The sequence below is a fragment of the Callospermophilus lateralis genome, chromosome 14 (genome assembly GCF_048772815.1).
Source record: "Callospermophilus lateralis isolate mCalLat2 chromosome 14, mCalLat2.hap1, whole genome shotgun sequence".
NCBI lineage: Eukaryota > Metazoa > Chordata > Mammalia > Rodentia > Sciuridae > Callospermophilus > Callospermophilus lateralis.
In genome coordinates, this window is record NC_135318.1 from 71,581,329 (window position 1) to 71,600,344 (window position 19,016).

The window sequence follows — 19,016 nt, forward strand, 5'->3', positions numbered from 1 at the left end:
TTTTGAAAACAGTATAAACATCATGATAAAAGTTTGATAAGGTTGATAACGTTGGCTTTTGGGGACTGGTTTATTTCACTTAGCATGATAGTCTCCAAATCCAACAATTTACTGACAAATGTTATAAATTCATTCTTCCTTGGCTGAGTAATACTCCATTGCATACATATATCACAATTTCTTTATACATTCATCTGTTGAAGGGCACCTAAGTTGGTTCCATAGCTTAACTATTGTGAATTGAGCTGCTATAAATATTGATGTGGCTGCATCACTGTAGGGAGCTGATTTTAAATGCTTTGGATGTATACCAAGCAATGGGATAGCTGGGTCAAATAGTGGCTCTATTTCAAGTTTTTTTGAGGAACCTCCATAATGCTTTCCAGTAGATTAGACAATGAGGAATGGAGGGTAGGGAGGAGGAATAGGAAAAGGAAATCTGACACAATTATCCTATGTACATATATGAAAACAACACAGTGAATCACACCATTATGTATATCGACAATAATGGATCCTAACTAGAATAAGATATATTCCATGCTTATATAATTATATCAAAATGAATTCTCCTGACATGTATAACTAAAAATAACCAATAAGTAAATTTTAAGAAGAAAGAAATATAACCTTTCTCATTTGGCGTACTGCCCACTGCCCACATGTTGAGTTAAAGAAAGAAATGGGGAAAAGGAAAAAAAAAATTTGTCACATAACATATCCCAGTTTTGCTTCCAAGAAAATGAGTTCACCATTATTATATGTATGTATCCACTGGGGAAGCATTCATTTCTGCTAATGTTTGGGTAAATTTGGACTTCAGGATTTCCTAGTTAATTAAACTATTATTAGAGATACCACAAATGTAGAATTTTCTTTTCTTTTTTTTTTTTTCTTCTTACAAAACAGGTATCCTCCAGTGTGACTCAGGAACAATAAGAGAAGAAATGCAGATATTTAGACTCTTTTGCCATGAATGTCAAAGAGTCTTCCATGATCGTTTGATTAATAATGAAGATAAACACTATTTCTACGTTATTTTAACAGAAATGGCCAGTAAATATAAATCTTTATTTTGCTATTCTTTTTTTTAGCAGAAAAGCAATTTGATTTTTATAAATGAAAATTAAAATGGATTTATGAATTTTAGGTACTCATGAGAAAACATTATTTGATAACTCAAACATATGAAATATTCTAAAATAATTTTATTGAAATTAAGGAAGGGCTACTCTATTTAATTCAATAGAGACTTTTTAAGTATAGGAAGGGAAGTAAGAGAAACAGTATTTGTCTGATAAGATGCCAGGATAATTATAAAGTACTTCTTAATAAATATGCAATATTTATTATTTAGCAAAAGTTATTTTAAAAGTTATTATATATTCTTAGTCTTAAATCTGGGAAATGATCAAACAAACTAAAGTGACATGATGTTAATGTTGACATTCACACTAAGACTTTTAGTTTAATTATATCTTTTTATTAAAATACTACATTCAAGCTTTTCATTATATCAAAATTGTTTTTGCTTTTTAACAGACAAACATTTTGGCATTGCAATAGGCCTAGAATATTTTTTGGTTAAGCCCATCATATTTGGAGATTTCATTAAGGCAAGTATATTGTATTGTCTTGAATACATTTGAAGGTTATAAAGCATTCACTATTTTTCAATTCAGATTCATGTTCTGTAAGAAGTTTACATCTATGAAGATCAAATATCTAGGCCAAGTGTGTACAAATTATGGTCCCCATAAGTCAAATCCATCTGCTGCCTATTTCTGTAGACAGAGTTTTATCAGAACACAGTCATAGCTGCTTGTTTGTGTACACTTTATATGAATCCTTTTATACATTGTGAGCAAAGTGCAGTAGAAGCCACAGAAACCAGAAGACCTGTGACCCTTTAAAGAAAAAGTTTGCTGACCTTTGATCTACCTATGTTCTTTTGTTAATAGTTTGAATTAGAGAGTCATTCGATAATTTGATGTGGAGGAAAGTAGGGAAGTTTAGTCTCAACTGCAATCTTAGGAAACTTAATCAGTCTCAGAACTGGAATCCCTATTGAATTCTAGGAAGCTGTTCAGCCCTACTTAAATGCTTTCAGTGATGGAAGGTAGATTAGTAAACAGAATTGTCCTATTATTCCAGGGCCACCTGTTTAGTAGCAAACTTTCCCTTGTATTAACTTCCTTTATTTCCTTATAAGCTTCTCAAGTCTATTCCCCCCATGTACAAATAATATTTATACTTGTTCCTGATTTTGCCCATTGGGACTTCCTAAAATATATATTCCATCTAACCACCACACCTTCCTTGACAGACCGCCATTTTCTTTTACCAAGTTGATTCTTGATCAGGTAACACATTCTCAGTGTCTCTCCAAGAGGGCACTGTTCTCCCTAAGTCCCCAGCTTTCTATGTAGACCTAGATACATAGCATGCTTCAATTAATACTGGTTCAACAATGAACAAGCTCTTTATATTATGTGTCCATTACCTCATCACTCTGAACACCCCTCCAGATAACTGTCAGGATGGTTATCACCTGAAAGATTAAAAAAAAAAAGATAATCTATTTGTGTGAAATACATCTTTTTAAATTTGTCATTAAAAATAAAATCCAAGGTTTGTTTCCAAAGATTGTATTTCCTAAGTGTTTGTGGTGATGATATTATCTTGAGGGAATAAAGCAAAGGAAAAAGAAGAGATAGGCTCTTGCATTGCCTAGATAATTTTAGTAAAATCAAAAGTGTCCCCAGGGAAGTTGCTACAGCAGAGAAAAGACAGTCTCAATAATTTCAAAGAGGGACTCAGTTCCCTGTAGTTACATCTGATTTTTTATTCTCAACAATTTTTATAACTCTAGATGACTGCTGTGTAAAAACTACATGTAGTTGCCTCATGATTGTTTATACGATAACAATCTGCCATGATTTTCAACTAGTTAGCTTTTCTAATATCAGTAGACTAAAAGCGAAAGTATGGAACCAGAGCGTGGGATTATATGAAAAATTAAAACTCTATTCTAAGTTTGTGTGTTTATTTTATTGCAAAGATTATTGAAATTGAAATGTAACACTTGAATAAGTTAAATGGATTTCCCATATTATGCATATCTTGTACACTTACATAATTGATCCAACTTGATTTTTCTCCCATCTCTCATCTTATAGTTTGGAGCAGATAGAGCTGATCGGATTTATGATGATATGCCTGATATGGAGAAAATTGCAAATGTTCTACAGGATTATCTTGATGATTATAACCTTATAAACCCCAAAGAAGTAAAGTTGGTGTTTTTCCAGGATGCTATAGAACATGTTTCAAGGTATAATGCAATCAGGTGCCAATTATGCATTGATTTTATTTCTTTTTTTTATTAATTTTTATTGTTGGTTGTTCAAAACATTACATAGTTCTTGATATATCATATTTCACACTTTGATTCCAGTGGGATATGAACTCCCATTTTTACCCCGTATACAGATTGCAGAATCACATCAGTTACACATCCATTGATTTACATATTGCCATACTAGTGTCTGTTGTATTCTGCTGCCTTTCCTATCCTCTACTATCCCCCCTCCCCCCTTGATTTTATTTCTTATGCATTAAAAAATAAAAATTGGGGCTGGGGATGTGTCTCAAGTGGTAGCGCGCTTGCCTGGCATGCGTGCGGCCCAGGTTCAATCCTCAGCACCACATACAAAGAAAGATGTTGTGTCTGCTGAAATCTAAAAAATAAATATTAAAATTCTCTCTCTCTCTCTCTCTCTCTCTCTCTCTCTCTCTTTTAAAAAAATAAAAATTAAGTTGTATAAAACTCTTTAAATTGCTAAGCATACTAAAGTCTTTTAGCAATTAGCAATATAATTTAGAAGGTATTTTAAATAAATATAACATGAAATTTCTGTGTAATTCAGAAGCGATCACTTTTGCTATATATCAATAGATTAATTTTGTTTTTATGTGTTCTATCTTGTTACAAAAAGGACCTGAGGTGGTTTACAGATGCATATAAAAAATAACCAAAGCTAATTGTATGCATGCCTAAAGAAAGAAGGGGTTCAAGATTGTAGCAAAACAAATTGAACCCTGATCATAGATTGGACAATTCTTCATGTTAAAAATGACCCTTCCAGTACAAGCCAACTTTTATTTCCTATGACTTCTGGTATCAGTTTCATCCTATGGAGCAATAATAATAATGGTACTCAGTGTATATGTAAAACCTTGATATGGAGCATCTCATTTAACTTTCAAAACACCTCTCCTTAACTTGTTATTATAATCTCTTTGCAAATAAGACTCAGAGAATGTTCCAGTGGTCTTTTTTATTGGTTCTTTTTAGTTATACATGACAATAGAATTCATTTTGGCATAATTATAAAAGCATGGAATATAATTTGTTTTAATTCAGTCCCCAGTATTTCACCTTTTCCTCCCACCCCCTGTTCCCTTCCCTCTACTTTACTGATCTTTCTGCTATTTACTTATTGTTCTTTTTTAAATTAGTGTCTTGTAGACCAACATGATGGTAAGATTCACTGTGGTATATTCATATATGTACATAAGAAAGATCTTTTTTTTTCTTTTTTATCCCCTACCCCGCCCTCCTTATTTTGAATTAGCTTCTGCATATCAGAGAAAACATCCAGTAGTCTTTTTAGCCACTCCAGCACTTAGCACTTTCATTTTATCATTATCTCTTGTGGTTACTAGTGAAGGAAAACAAATTTTTGACAGTACAGTACACCATAGAGAATAATATTAGGTAAATTGTCGAAGGCTGTTAGCTAGCAAACAATAGAATGGGCCCACTATTTTTCATAACAGCACCATCAAATGTCTGAAAATTATTTCTAAGTTCCTCTTAGCTTTATCTTCTCCAGGAAAAATTATCCTAGATCTTTCAAATTGCCCATTAGAAAGTATTTCTAACCTTTAACATACTAAGTATTTTATAAATTTTCAATGTTCCACTTAAAAAGACAATACCCACATTTAATATAATATTCTATGGAATAAGCAATTCAAAATATGAATGAGAAGAGGATTTTCCATGATCTACTACTGCAGAAAAATTTTAAAGGCTTTGGTTTTTTTCCATGTCAACTACACTCCTTATTAAGACTGATGATTCAGTCCCCAGAATTTTTTTCACACAACACATAAGCAAATAAATCTTCCACCTATCCTACATTTCCATACTTTAATTAAATCTTATTCAAGAATTTGTATTCTTCACAGCTTACATTAGGATATATATATTTGATTGAGTTGTCAGGATACAACTGGCAATAAACTCACATACTATCCCCTAACAACTTTTATTCCCATACTCAGGCAGGCAAAGTCTGCAAATAATAACAATACCATCAGCAGCAGGAGCACTCTGGTCTGAGAGCCTTCCTAGAGAATACACCAGATGACAGGCAAATCCAGCTTCATTATTTTACTATCATCTTTCTTACTTTTGTGAAAGAGAATTACCAACCACTCCGTTTTTGAAATAATATAAGGAGAAATTTAAAAACCAATTGTAGAATGGTGGGAATTTGATTTTTAAGCATCCAAAACACCCTAGACATGTTGCTTTTTTTTCTAGAGATCAGTAATTAAAAATCTGAGAAAATACATTTCTACTTGTAAGAGGTTTTAAACATCTATTGCTGGTTAGAAATAAATGTTATAAGCATTGGTATTAAGTAATTAGTAAATATTTAGTAATTTAGCACATTAAATTTGTTGGTGACATTTTTGGGTTTTGTGTTTTGGTCTAGGGTAACTTGGATAAAAGTCTCCTGTGATTTCAAAGTATAAATGCACCAGGTCATCTCATCTCTACCTATTACATACTCCCAAAGTTGTCACCACACTACTAGGTTGGTAGAATGGATCCCTTTATTAAAATACAAGCTATTCATATTGGATTTTTTAAAAGACCCAACAATATGTTGTTTGCAAGAGATTCACCGTATAGTCAAGACATCCAAAGTCTGAAGGTTGAAAGGATGAGAAAAAAATATAGCATGCAAATGGTACCATAAACAAGTAGCTATTCTCTTATTAGACAAAGCTATTCTCATAATAGACAAAGTAGACTTCAAGCCAAAATTAATCAAAAGAGACAAAAAAGGTCACTTCATACTAGTTAAGGGAATCATTCAATAAGAAGATATAATGATTTTAAATATTTATGCCCCAAACAGTGGTGCACCTACATATATAAAACAAACCTTATCAATATTAAAAATCAAATAGACCATAATATTGGAAAAGAATAGATAATACCTTGAATCCTATCAGATCATAATGGAGTGAAATTAGAAAGGACAATATATAAAACAGAAACTACTCTAACACCTAGAGATTAGATAATACACTTTTGAATGACAAATGGATAGCAGAAGAAATCAGTAGAAATAAAAAAATTCTAACAAATAAGAATAATGATAGATAAAAATAAATAAAAACCTCTGGGGCAGTATGAAATCACATCTAAGAGGAAAGTTTAGCACTGAGCTCATACCTTAAAATAATAGAAAGATCCAAATAAATAATCTAACATTATACCTCAAGGTCCTAGAAAAAGAAGATCAAACTAACACCAAAATCAGGGAAATACAGGGAATTATTAAAATCAGAGCTGATATCAATGAAGTTCAGAATTAAAAAAAAAACAATACAAAGGATCAATGAAAAAAAGAGTTGGTTCTTGAAATGATAAACAATATTAATAAACCTTTAGTGAAACTATCCAAACCAAAGAGAGAAAACTCAAATGAACAAATTATAGGTGAAGGATGAAATATCACCATATACACTACAGAAATCCAGAGGATCATTAGAAACTATTTTGAAAATTTGTATTCAAATAAACTGGAAATGTTGAAGATGCTGACAAATTCCTAGAAACATATGTCCTGCCCAAATTGAACCATAAGGATATGGAAAACTTAAACAGATCAATATTAAGTAATAAAATTAAAGCATCCATCAAAAGCTTTCCAACAAAGAAAAACCCAAGACCAGACAGATTCTCTCACCTGAGTTCTACCAAACTTTCAGAGAACTAATACCAATTCTCCTCAAATTATTCCACAAAATAGAAAAGGAGGAAACTCTTCCAAACTCATTCCATGAAGCCAGTATCACCCTGATACCAAAACCAGACAAAGATATCAAGGAAAGAAAACTTCAGACCAATATCCTTGAAGAACATAGTATCAAAAATTCTTAATAAGGGGCTGGGGGTTGTAGCTCAGTGGTAGAGCAGTAGCATGTTTGAGGCACTGGGTTTGATCCTCAGCACCACATAAAAATAAGTAAATAAAATAAAGGTATTATGCCCATCTACAACTAAAAAAAATTTTTAAATATTTTAAAATTTATTAAATTCTTAATAAAATATTGGCAGACTGCATACAAAAAGCATATTAAAAATATAGTGTATCATGATCAAGTGGGTTTCATCTCAGGGATGCAAGGTTGGTTTGGCATATAGAAATCACTTAATATAATTCACCATATAAGTAGAATTAAAAGACAAGAATCACATGATTATCCTAATAGATTCGGGGAAAAAAAGCATTTGACAAAGTACAGCACCCGTTCATGTTTAAAATAGTGGAGAAACTAGGGATAGAAGGAACTTACCTCAACACTGTAAAGGCTATATATGACAAAGCTAAGTCCAACATCATACTGAATGGGGAAAAATCACTTCCTCCAAAAACAAGCAAGCATGTCCACTGTCACCACTCCTATTCAATATATTCCTTGAAACTCTAACCAGAGTATCAGGCAAGAGAAGGAAATTAAAGGAACACAAATAGAAAAAAGGGAGGTCAAATTATTTCTGTTTACTGATGACATGATCCTATATTTAAAGGAACCAAAAAACACCAGAAGACTTCTAGAGCTGATAAACAAATTTAATAAAGTATCAAGGTACAAGATCAACACACATCAATCAGTCTCATTCCTACACTCCAATAATGAATCTGCTGAGAAAAAAATCAGGAAAATTACTGTTTTGGTCATCTTTTTCATGCATGACCAAAAAGACTTGACAAGAACAATATAGGAGGAAAGTTTATTTGTGGGCTCATGGATTCAGAGGTCATAGTTCATAGATGTCCAACTCTATCATGGCAGAAGATTGAGGCAGAGAAAACCAGCTCAGGACATGGACAATCAGGAAGGAGAGAGAGAGAGAGAGAGAGAGAGAGAGAGAGAGAGAGAGAGAGAGAGAGAGAGAGATCTGTTCAAAAAGGACAGAGTATATACCCCAAAGACACACCCCTAGGGACCCACTCCTCCAGCCATATCCTACCTGCCTACAGTCACCACCCAGTTAATCCTTATCAGGGAATTAATGCACTGATTAGGTTAAGATTCTCATAACCCATTTTCATCTCTAAATTTACTTGCAGTATTTCACACATAAGCTTTTGGAGGACTCATAATATCTAAACCATAACAACAACTCCTTTTACAATAATCTAAAAATAAAATAAAATACCTACAAATTAATCTAACAAAGGAGGTGAAGGACCTGTACAATGAAATCCATAGAATGACACAGAAGAAAGGAATTAATGAACACTTAAAAGATGGAAAGGTCTCCCATGTTCTTGGATAGGCAAAATTAATATTGTCAAAATGCATTACACAGATAAAGTGCAATCCCCACCAAAATACCAATGACATTTTTTACAGAACCAGAAAAAAATATTTTAAAATTTATTTGGAAAAATAAGAGAACCAGAATAGCCAAAGCAGTTCTGTGCAAAAAGAGCAATGCTGGAGGCATCACAATACTGGACCCCAAATTACACTACAAAGCTATAGTAAATACAGCATGGTACTGGCACCAAAGCAGACATCAAGATCAATGAAATAGAATAGAAGACCCAGAGATGAATCCTCATAGATACAGTTATCTGGTACTAGACAAAGGTGCCAAAAAGATACAATGGAGAAAAGATAGCCTCTTCAACAAATGGTGCTGGGAAAACTGGAAATCCATATGTAGAAGAATGAAACTTGACCCTTATCTCTCACCCTGCACAAATTCAACTCAAAGTAGATACAAGACCTAGGAATTAGATCAGAAACTCTGCAACTGCTAGCAGAAAATGTAGGCCAACACTCCAACCTGTTAGCAGAGGAAATGACTTCCTTAAATGGCAAGAAATAAAACCCAAAATCAGCCAGTGGGTGGCATCAAATTGAAAAGCTCTGCACATCAAAAGAAACAATTAATAATGTGAAGAGGGAGCCTACAGAATGGGAGAAAATCTTTGCCACTTGCTTCTCAGGGAATTAATATCCAAAACATAAAGAATTCAAAAAACATGAAAAAAAAAAACAAAACAAATAACCCAATTGATAAATGGGCAAAAAATTAAACAGACACTTAAAAAAGAAATATAAATGACCAACAAATGTCTAACAATTAAGAAAATGCAAATCAGAACTATATTTAGATTTCATCTCACTTTAGTCAGAATAGCAATTATCAAGAATACAAACAATATAAGTGTTGGCAAGGATGTAAGGGGAAAAGTACACTCATACACTGTTCATGGGACTGCAAATTAGTCCCCATAACTCTAGAAAGCAGTAGGGAGATTCCTTAAAAATCTAGGCATGGACCCACCATATGACCCAGCTATTCCTCCTCTCCTTATATATCCAAACGGCCTAATATCAGTGTATTACAGTGATGCAGTCACATCAATGTTTACAGTAGCACAAATCACAGTAATCAAACTATGGAGCCATCCTACATGCCCTTCAACAGATGAATGTTTAAAGAAATGTGGTATTTACACACAATGGAGTATTACTCTGCCATAAAGAAGAATGAAATTATAGCATTTGCTGGTAAATGAATGGAACTGGAGACTATCATGCTAAGTGAAATAAGCTAGATACAGAAAGTCAAGGGTCAAATATTTTCTTTGTTATGCAGAAGCTAATCAAAAATAAAGTTTAAAAAGGGATGAGAAATTCCATAAAAAATAAGAAAAATATCAGTGGAGTAGAAGAAGAGGATTGAGAGGAAATGAGGAGAAATTGGATAAGGGAAGAACAGTGAAATAAATCTGACTTAACTTTCCTATGTATATATGAATATGCACCATTCATGAGACTCTCGTCGTTCACAAGACACTAATTTAAAAAAAAAAAACTAAGTAAATAGTGGAAATATCAGGGAACTGGGGAAGGGAAAAGGGAATTACTGGGGACTGAATTTATACAAATTATATTCCATGCTTTTATAATTATATCAAAATGAATCTTAATGTTATGTATAACCAAAAAGAGCCAATAAAAAATAAGCCATAGATTAGGAGATTCATCTCTTGCGTATTATATTACATAGAATGTAATTTGCCTACAGTAAAGGATGCTTACTTAGAAGAGATTTCTATCTGTTTATATGTAAATTGCCAGAAAAAAATAACACTGGGAAGCAGAATGGACATGTTATTTGTCCCCAATAATCCCAGATAGAAATAATCAAATTACTATGAGTAATAATGTATATTAAACAAGAAAAGCATGACATATAAAGTGCAAGATTTTTACAATACTCAATATTCCATCCACTTAGAACACTTGTGTGATATGGAAAAAAAACATTATTATGTATCCATTCATCCCTCAATTTTATATTTACATGGGTAGCTGAAGAGAAATTAGCAAATGGATGATCTATTTAGATGTGAATAATGGAGACATAACAATGAAAATGGTGTCTATGGATCTTCTGTGTTCTATGGAAGGAGTTGGCAAAAGATTCTGGGTAAGAAAGTCAACAAATGTCTTGCAAAGAGTCAGATAGAAAATATTAGGCTGTGGGCCACAAGTCCCTGCTACAACTATTCAACTCTGCCATTATAATGTTTAAGAGGTCACTGACAATAATGAATGAGCATGTCTATGATTCAGTAAATCTTTATTTATGGACACCAATATTTGGATTTCATGACTTTCACAAATCATGAAGTGTTAGACTTCTTTTGCTCCCCACTACCCAACCATTTTTTTTTTTAATCTGAAAATCATTCTTATCCCGTAGATCATAGAACACACACAGTTCAGGGACAGGATTTGACCCACAGGCCATAATTTGGTGAGTCCTATTCTAGACAAAGCAGTATTATCAAGATGTTCTGAGTGTGGAAAGTGCAGACCTGCCTGAAGAGCAGGAGAGGGTATAAAGATGGAGTCAAATTTGAAAGCTTGATTCTGTAATTAGCAATGGCTAAGAGTCCGGGCTTTTTCCTGGAGGAACACTTTTTAAATAAGTCCTCCCTGTGCTCCTTTATCCTGCCACCAAGGATGATGATGCTTTATAAATAATTGGTTTCTTTATTTGACAGCTTTGAAAGTCTCTAGAAGTTGGTCTCTTGAATATAAATGATTTATGAAGCACCTACCACACATGCTATGCACTATTTATATTGAGAACTGACCAACATCCAGGCCCTTATGATGGAGTTTACCTGTCAGAAAGGGTTGGCAATAGTCTTCTTTCTTGGGTTACAGTAACCATGTTATACATTTGTAGTTTTAAAACTAACAAAGTATTATAGTTATAAAATATTTTAATCTAGTTTTCTGCAATTATCAGCATCATGAATAAAATCAGATAGATAGATAGACTTCCTATTAAAAAAGAAAGAAAGAAATTAAGCTTATTTTTACATTTCTCTCATGATTTCTAGTCCTGCTGATCGAATCTGAGATATTTGATGATGATAATTTTTAAGAAATTACTTTTACATTTTCATTCTTTTTAAAGAATTTATTGACATTATCATTTTCTTATATTATCTGCTTAACACTATATAGACTTCACTCTCATACTGCTCACTTTTATAGAGACATTCCTTTCCCCTTCTTGTATTTTCAAATTTTATTCATATTTCTGTATATCATCAAGGGATCTTTCGGAAAAGATTTGCAGGTGACTTAGTCTCTGACCCTGTAACATAATGTTTACCTCTAACTATCACCTTGTAAAATGTCATCTTGTGAAATTATTTATTTCATTGGAGATAATCTATTATTTCTACTATAGATGTTCAAAAAACATTCTGCTTACATCTAAAATATAGATCCCTATGGTGTGTTTATATATGTGAATTTATGTTATATATTTGTATAACATAAATGTTTTCTATTTATTTGTTAAATATAATGTATACTTAAATATTTAAATATTTCCTAGAAAATATTTACTGTTTTGCCTCTGCTGTTTGATTTCCTCTCCTGACCTTCAGTGGCTCTGCTCCATTGGATTTGTGGGCTCACCTCAAGTCTTTTCTATTATTTCAGTCACCATTGCATTAGTTCTGTTCCTTCTTGTCTCTCCTTCCGTACTTTCTATTATGTAGCCTCTGTGATCCCATTTTTCCTCCTAGATTTGTCCTTCTTTTATTTTTCTCTCTGTCGCAAGGGGAAAAGTTGCCATGTATGCAGTAGACAGGGAGAAATAAAGCATGTCCACGCACTTTTGCCCTCTTCAATGCTTTATTCACTCAAATCACTCAATACAATTTCACTCTATAGGTTCTTAATCAAGAAAAAGATAATCCTTAATGCTAGGCACTACAGTAGACATAATCAATTCACAGCAAACAATTCTAGATTAATTCTAAGCATGGTAAACACACTTGATCGTGACAGGCTAATGACAGGCATTCCCTCTGCGTGCAAAGTTCAAAAGTCTCAAGCCTTAGGCTTTAAGTCCAGCAGATGCACACTCACTCAGACCACAGTGATTAGGTCAGGAACCAAGGCAGGCTTCTCCTGGGATAGAGCTGATGGACAGTCGAAGAGAGGGTTGTAGGGAGAAGTTGCACCTCTCACCAGGGTCAAGATGTGGCCGTAGAGATAAAGAGCAGTGAGGATCATACAGAGGATCAAATAAATGATGACACGTGATGGGACCTCAGTCGGAGTCCTCTTCAGGTTCTCAGCTGGAGTGCATCCTTGTTTCGGCTGGCTGAATCCCTGTTCATTAGCTTTGTTATTTATACTAAATTTTGGGACTTTTTGACCCCCTCTCTTTCAATCCTTACCAGTTACCACCAGATTTCTCAGTGACATCATTCAATCTGGGGGTTAAAACATCTAGTCTGGTGGTCTCCACCCTGATCTTCTCGCCTTTCCCTCTTATCAGGCAAGGAAAGCCTGCCAGTAGCTTCACTCTGTTTATCAGGGAAAGTGACTTGTCGGAGGGCTATACTGGAGGGCTCTGTTAGGCATGCTTGGTGAGACTGCAGGTTTCAAACTAAAGTTTTTACAATGAAGTTGGTTAGGCTCAGGCCAAAGGCCATCCTCACACTCTTCCACCATTTTTTTTTTTTTTTGATTCATGTTACTAGAAGGTCCAGAAGTTTATTCTGGTTTCTTTCTTTCTTTTTTTTTATTAAATTCATGACAATAGTGGAATGCATTACACTCATTATTACCCATATACAGCACAATTTTTCTTAACTCTGTATATAAAGTATGTTCTCGCCAAATTATGCCATTATACATGTACTCTTTTTTTTTAATGGGAGGAAGATTTTTTCTAGATAGGGAAGAGGGGTGGGAGGGAAAGGGGGGGAGAAAGGGATTAGCAAAGATGGTGGAATGTGATGGTCATTATTATACAAAATACATTTATGAAGATTTGAATTTGGTGTCAACATACCTTATATATACAAACAGAGATATGAAAATTGTGGTATATATGTGTATTAAGAATTGTAATGCAAAAAAAAAAAAAGTACATCTCCCATCATTTTGAGGTCACTATTGTTCTCTGAGCTCTGGGTGCATCCCTTAAGCTTGTTCTGTTTTCTTCCACAGTACCTCTCTTGTGAGATGTATCTTCCACTGGGGTCTTCAGTTTGGTGGTTAGAATTGCCATCTCTCCAATTTCCCCTAAACCCATTTTTATTTACTCCTTCTTTCTAAGTGCTTAAAATAACAATATCATGATTACAGTGCTTTTTGAAATTCTTAACATGAATTTCTAAACTTTCATTGGTATCTTGCAGTAATTGTTCTCATTGATTTATCTCTCTGAACTATGGTGTCTTTTCATAGCTCCAGGAATTTTATGCTTGCTCATAATTTTTTATTGGTTTTATTTTTTAAATACATGATAGTGGAATGTATCATAATTCTTATTACATATATAGAACAATTTTTTATACCTCTGTTTGATATAAGTATGTTCACACCTATTCATGTCTTCATACATATACTTTGGATAATGATGTCTATCACATTCCACCATCCTTGCTAATCTCCTGCCCCCACCCTTTCCCTCCCACTCCTCCGCCCTATCTAGAATTCATCTAATCCTCCCATGCTCTCCCTCCCTACCCCACTATGAGTCAGCCTCCTTATTATCAGAAAACATTCAGCATTTGTTTTTTGGGGGAACTGGCTAACTTCACTTAGCATTATCTTCTCCAACGCCATCCATTTACCTGCAAATGCCATGATTTTATTCTCTTTTAATGATGAAAAGTATTCCATTGTGTATATATACACCACACTTTCATTATCCATTTATCCACTGAAGGGCATCTAGGTTGGCTCCACAGTTTAGCTATTGTGAATTGTGCTGCTATAAATGTTGATGTGGCTGTGTCCCTGTAGTATGCTCTTTTTAAGTCCTTTGGGTATAGTCTGAGGAGAGGGATAGCTGGGTCAAATGGTGGTTCCATTTCCAGATTTCCAAGGAATCTCCATACTGCTTTCCATAATGGCTGCACCAATTTGTAGTCCCACCAGCAATGTATGAGTGTGCCTTTTCCCCCACATCCTCACGAGCACTTATTGTTGTTTGTATGCATAATAACTGCCATTCTGACTGGAATGAGATGGTATCTTAGAGTGGTTTTAATTTGCATTTCTCTAATTGCTAGAGATGATGAACATTTTTTCATATATTTATTGATTGATTGAATATCCCCTTCTGAGAAGTGTCTGTTCATGTCCTTAGCCAATTTATTGATTGAGTTATTTGGGGATTTTTGGTGTTTAGCTTTTTGAGTTCTTTTTAATACCCTAGAGATTAGTGCTGTATCTGATGTGTGAGGGATAAAAATTTGCTCCCAGGATGTAGGCTCTCTATTCGCCTCACAGATTATTTCTTTTGCTGAGAAGAAACTTTTTAGTTTGAATCCATCCCATTTATTGATTCTTGGTTTTAATTCTTACACTATAGGAGTCTTATTAAGGATGTTGGGGCCTAATCCCACATGATGGAGATTGGGGCCTACTTTTTCTTCTACTTTTTTTTCGAGACCCTGGGTCTCTGGCTGTATTCCTAAGTCCTTGATCCATTTTGAGTTAAGTTTTGTGCATGGTGGGAGATAGGGGTTTAATTTCATTTTGTTGCATATGGATTTCTAGTTTTCCCAGCACCATTTGTTGAAGAGGCTGTCTTTTCTCCAATGCATGTTATCGGTACCTTTGTCTAATACAAGATAATTGTAATTTTGTGAGTTAGTCTCTGTGTCCTCTATTCTGTACCATTGGTCTACCAGTCTGTTTGGTGCCAATACCATGTTGTTTTTGTTACTATGCTCTATAGTATAATTTAAGGTCTGGTATAGTGATGCCACCTGCTTCACTCTTCCTGCTAAGGATTGCTTTAGCTATTCTGGGTCTCTTATTTTTCCAGATGAATTTCATGATTGCTTTTTCTATTCCTATGAGGAATGCCATTGGGATTTTGATCGGAATTGCATTAAATCTGTATAGTGCTTTTGGTAGTATGGTCATTTTGATAATATTAATTCTGCCTATACAAGAGCAAGGTCGTAAAGGCTATCTACACTAAGCTCCAGGCCAAAATCATTCTAAATGGAGAAAAATTGAAGGCATTCCCTCTAAAAACTGGAACAAGACAGGGATGCCATCTTTTACCACTTCTATTTAACATAGTTCTTTTTTTTTAATTAATTTTTATTGTAGGTTGTTCAAAACATTACATAGTTCTTGATATATCATATTTCACACTTTGATTCAAGTGGGATATGAGCTCCCATTTTTACCCCATATACAGATTGCAGAATCACATCAGTTGCAGAACCATTGATTTACATATTGCCATTCTGGTGTCTGTTGTATTCTGCTGCCTTTCCTATCCTCTACTATCCCCCCTCCCCCCTCCCCTCCCCTCTTCTCTCTCTACCCCCTCTACTGTAGTTCATTTCTCCCCCTTATATTTTTCCTCCTTTCCCCTCACTTCCTCTTGTATGTAATTTTGTATACCCCTGAGGGTCTCCTTCCATTTACATGCAATTTCCCTTCTCTCTCCCTTTCCCTCCCACCTCTCATCCCTGTTTAATGTTAATCTTCTTCTCATGCTCTTCGTCCCTACTCTGTTCTTAGTTACTCTCCTTATATCAAAGAAGACATTTGGCATTTGTTTTTAAGGGATTGGCTAGCTTCACTTAGCATAATCTGCTCTAATGCCATCCATTTCCCTCCAAATTCTATGATTTTGTCATTTCTTAATGCAGAGTAATACTCCATTGTGTATAAATGCCACATTTTTTTTATCCATTCGTCTATTGAAGGGCATCTAGGTTGGTTCCACAGTCTTGCTATTGTGAATTCTGCTGCTATGAACATGGATGTAGCAGTGTCCCTATAGTGTGCTCTTTTTAGGTCTTTAGGGAATAGACCGAGAAGGGGAATAGCTGGGTCAAATGGTGGTTCCATTCCCAGCTTTCCAAGAAATCTCCATACTGCTTTCCAAATTGGCCGCACCAATTTGCAGTCCCACCAGCAATGTACAAGAGTACCCTTTTCCCCACATCCTCGCCAGCACTTGTTGCTGTTTGACTTCCTAAAGGCTGCCAATCTTACTGGAGTGAGATGGTATCTTAGGGTGGTTTTGATTTGCATTTCTCTGACTGCTAGAGATGGTGAGCATTTTTTCATATACTTGTTGATTGATTGTATGTCCTCCTCTGAGAAATTTCTGTTCAGGTCCTTGGCCCATTTGTTGATTGGGTTATTCATTATCTCATTGTCTAATTTTTTTAGTTCTTTGTATATTCTGGATATTAGGGCTCTGTCTGAAGTGTGAGGAGTAAAGATTTTTTCCCAGGACGTAGGCTCCCTATTTACCTCTCTTATTGTTTCTTTTGCTGAGAAAAAACTTTTTAGTTTGAGTAAGTCCCATTTGTTGATTCTAGTTATTAACTGTTGTGCTATGGGTGTCCTATTGAGGAATTTGGAGCCCGACCCCACAGTATGTAGATCATAGCCAACTTTTTCTTCTATCAAACGCCATGTCTCTGATTTGATATCAAGTTCCTTGATCCACTTTGAGTTAACTTTTGTGCATGGCGAGAGAAAGGGATTCAGTTTCATTTTGTTGCAGATGGATTTCCAGTTTTCCCAACACCATTTGTTGAAGATGCTATCCTTCTTCCATTGCATGCTTTTAGCCCCTTTATCGAATATAAGATAGTTGTAGTTTTGTGGATTGGTTTCTGTGTCCTCTATTCTGTACCATTGGTCCACCCGCCTGTTTTGGTACCAGTACCATGCTGTTTTTGTTACTATTGCTCTGTAGTATAGTTTGAAGTCTGGTATAGCTATACCGCCTGATTCACACTTCCTGCTTAGCATTGTTTTTGGTATTCTGGGTCTTTTATTTTTCCATATGAATTTCATGATTGCTTTCTCTATTTCTACAAGAAATGCCGTTGGGATTTTGATTGGCATTGCATTAAACCTATAGAGAACTTTTGGTAATATCGCCATTTTGATGATGTTACTTCTACCTATCCATGAACAGGGTATATTTTTCCATCTTCTAAGATCTTCTTCTATTTCTTTCTTTAGGGTTCTGTAGTTTTCATTGTATAAGTCTTTCACCTCTTTTGTTAGGTTGATTCCCAAGTATTTTATTTTTTTTGAGGATATTGTGAATGGGGTGGTTGTCCTCATTTCCATTTCAGAGGATTTGTCGCTGATATACAGGAATGCCTTTGATTTATGCGTGTTGATTTTATATCCTGCCACTTTGCTGAATTCATTTATTAGCTCTAATAGTTTCCTTGTAGACCCTTTTGGGTCTGCTAGGTATAGAATCATGTCATCTGCAAATAGTGATAATTTGAGTTCTTCTTTTCCTATTTTTATGCCTTTAATTTCTTTCGTCTGTCTAATTGCTCTGGCCAGTGATTCGAGAACTATGTTGAACAGAAATGGTGAGAGAGGGCATCGCTGTCTTGTTCCAGATTTTAGAGGGAATGCCTTCAGTTTTTCTCCATTCAGAATGATGCTAGCCTGAGGCTTAGCATAGATTGCTTTTACAATATTGAGGTGTGTTCCTGTTATCCCTAGTTTTTCTAGAGTTTTGAACATAAAGGGATGCTGTACTTTGTCGAATGCTTTTTCCGCATCTATCGAGATGATCATATGGTTCTTATTTTTAAGCCTATTGATGTGGTAAATAACATTTATTGATTTCCGTATATTGAACCAACCTTGCATCCCAGGGATAAATCCTACCTGATCATGGTGCACAATTTTTTTGATATGTTTTTGTATCCGGTTCGCCAGAAGTTTATTGAGGATTTTTGCATCTAGGTTCATTAGAGATATTGGTCTGTAGTTTTCTTTCTTTGAAGTGTCTTTGTCTAGTTTAGGAATCAGGGTGATGTTGGCCTCATAGAATGAATTTGGAAGTTCTCCCTCCTTTTCTATTTCCTGAAATAGCTTGAAAAGTATTGGTATTAGTTCCTCTTTAAAGGTTTTGTAAAACTCTGCTGTATACCCATCCGGTCCTGGGCTTTTCTTAGTTGGTAGTCTTTTGATGGTATCTTCTATTTCCTCAATTGATATTGGTCTGTTTAGGTTGTCAATATCCTCCTGACTCAATCTGGGCAAATCATATGACTTAAGAAATTTATCGATGCCTTCACTATCTTCTATTTTGTTGGAGTATAAGGATTCAA

At 34.7% G+C, this 19,016-nt stretch overlaps 1 protein-coding gene across 1 annotated transcript in view; it reads left to right on the forward strand.

Annotated features, from left to right (window-relative positions):
• The window catches only part of Dnah6 (dynein axonemal heavy chain 6), a 253,675-nt gene that overhangs the window by 151,943 nt on the left and 82,716 nt on the right, over positions 1 to 19,016 (forward strand). The window contains exons 43-45 of the mRNA XM_076832916.2: positions 910 to 1,056; positions 1,543 to 1,616; positions 3,180 to 3,334. Of these exons, the coding sequence (XP_076689031.2) occupies positions 910 to 1,056; positions 1,543 to 1,616; positions 3,180 to 3,334 (376 nt within the window). The remainder of the gene's footprint in view (positions 1 to 909; positions 1,057 to 1,542; positions 1,617 to 3,179; positions 3,335 to 19,016) is intronic.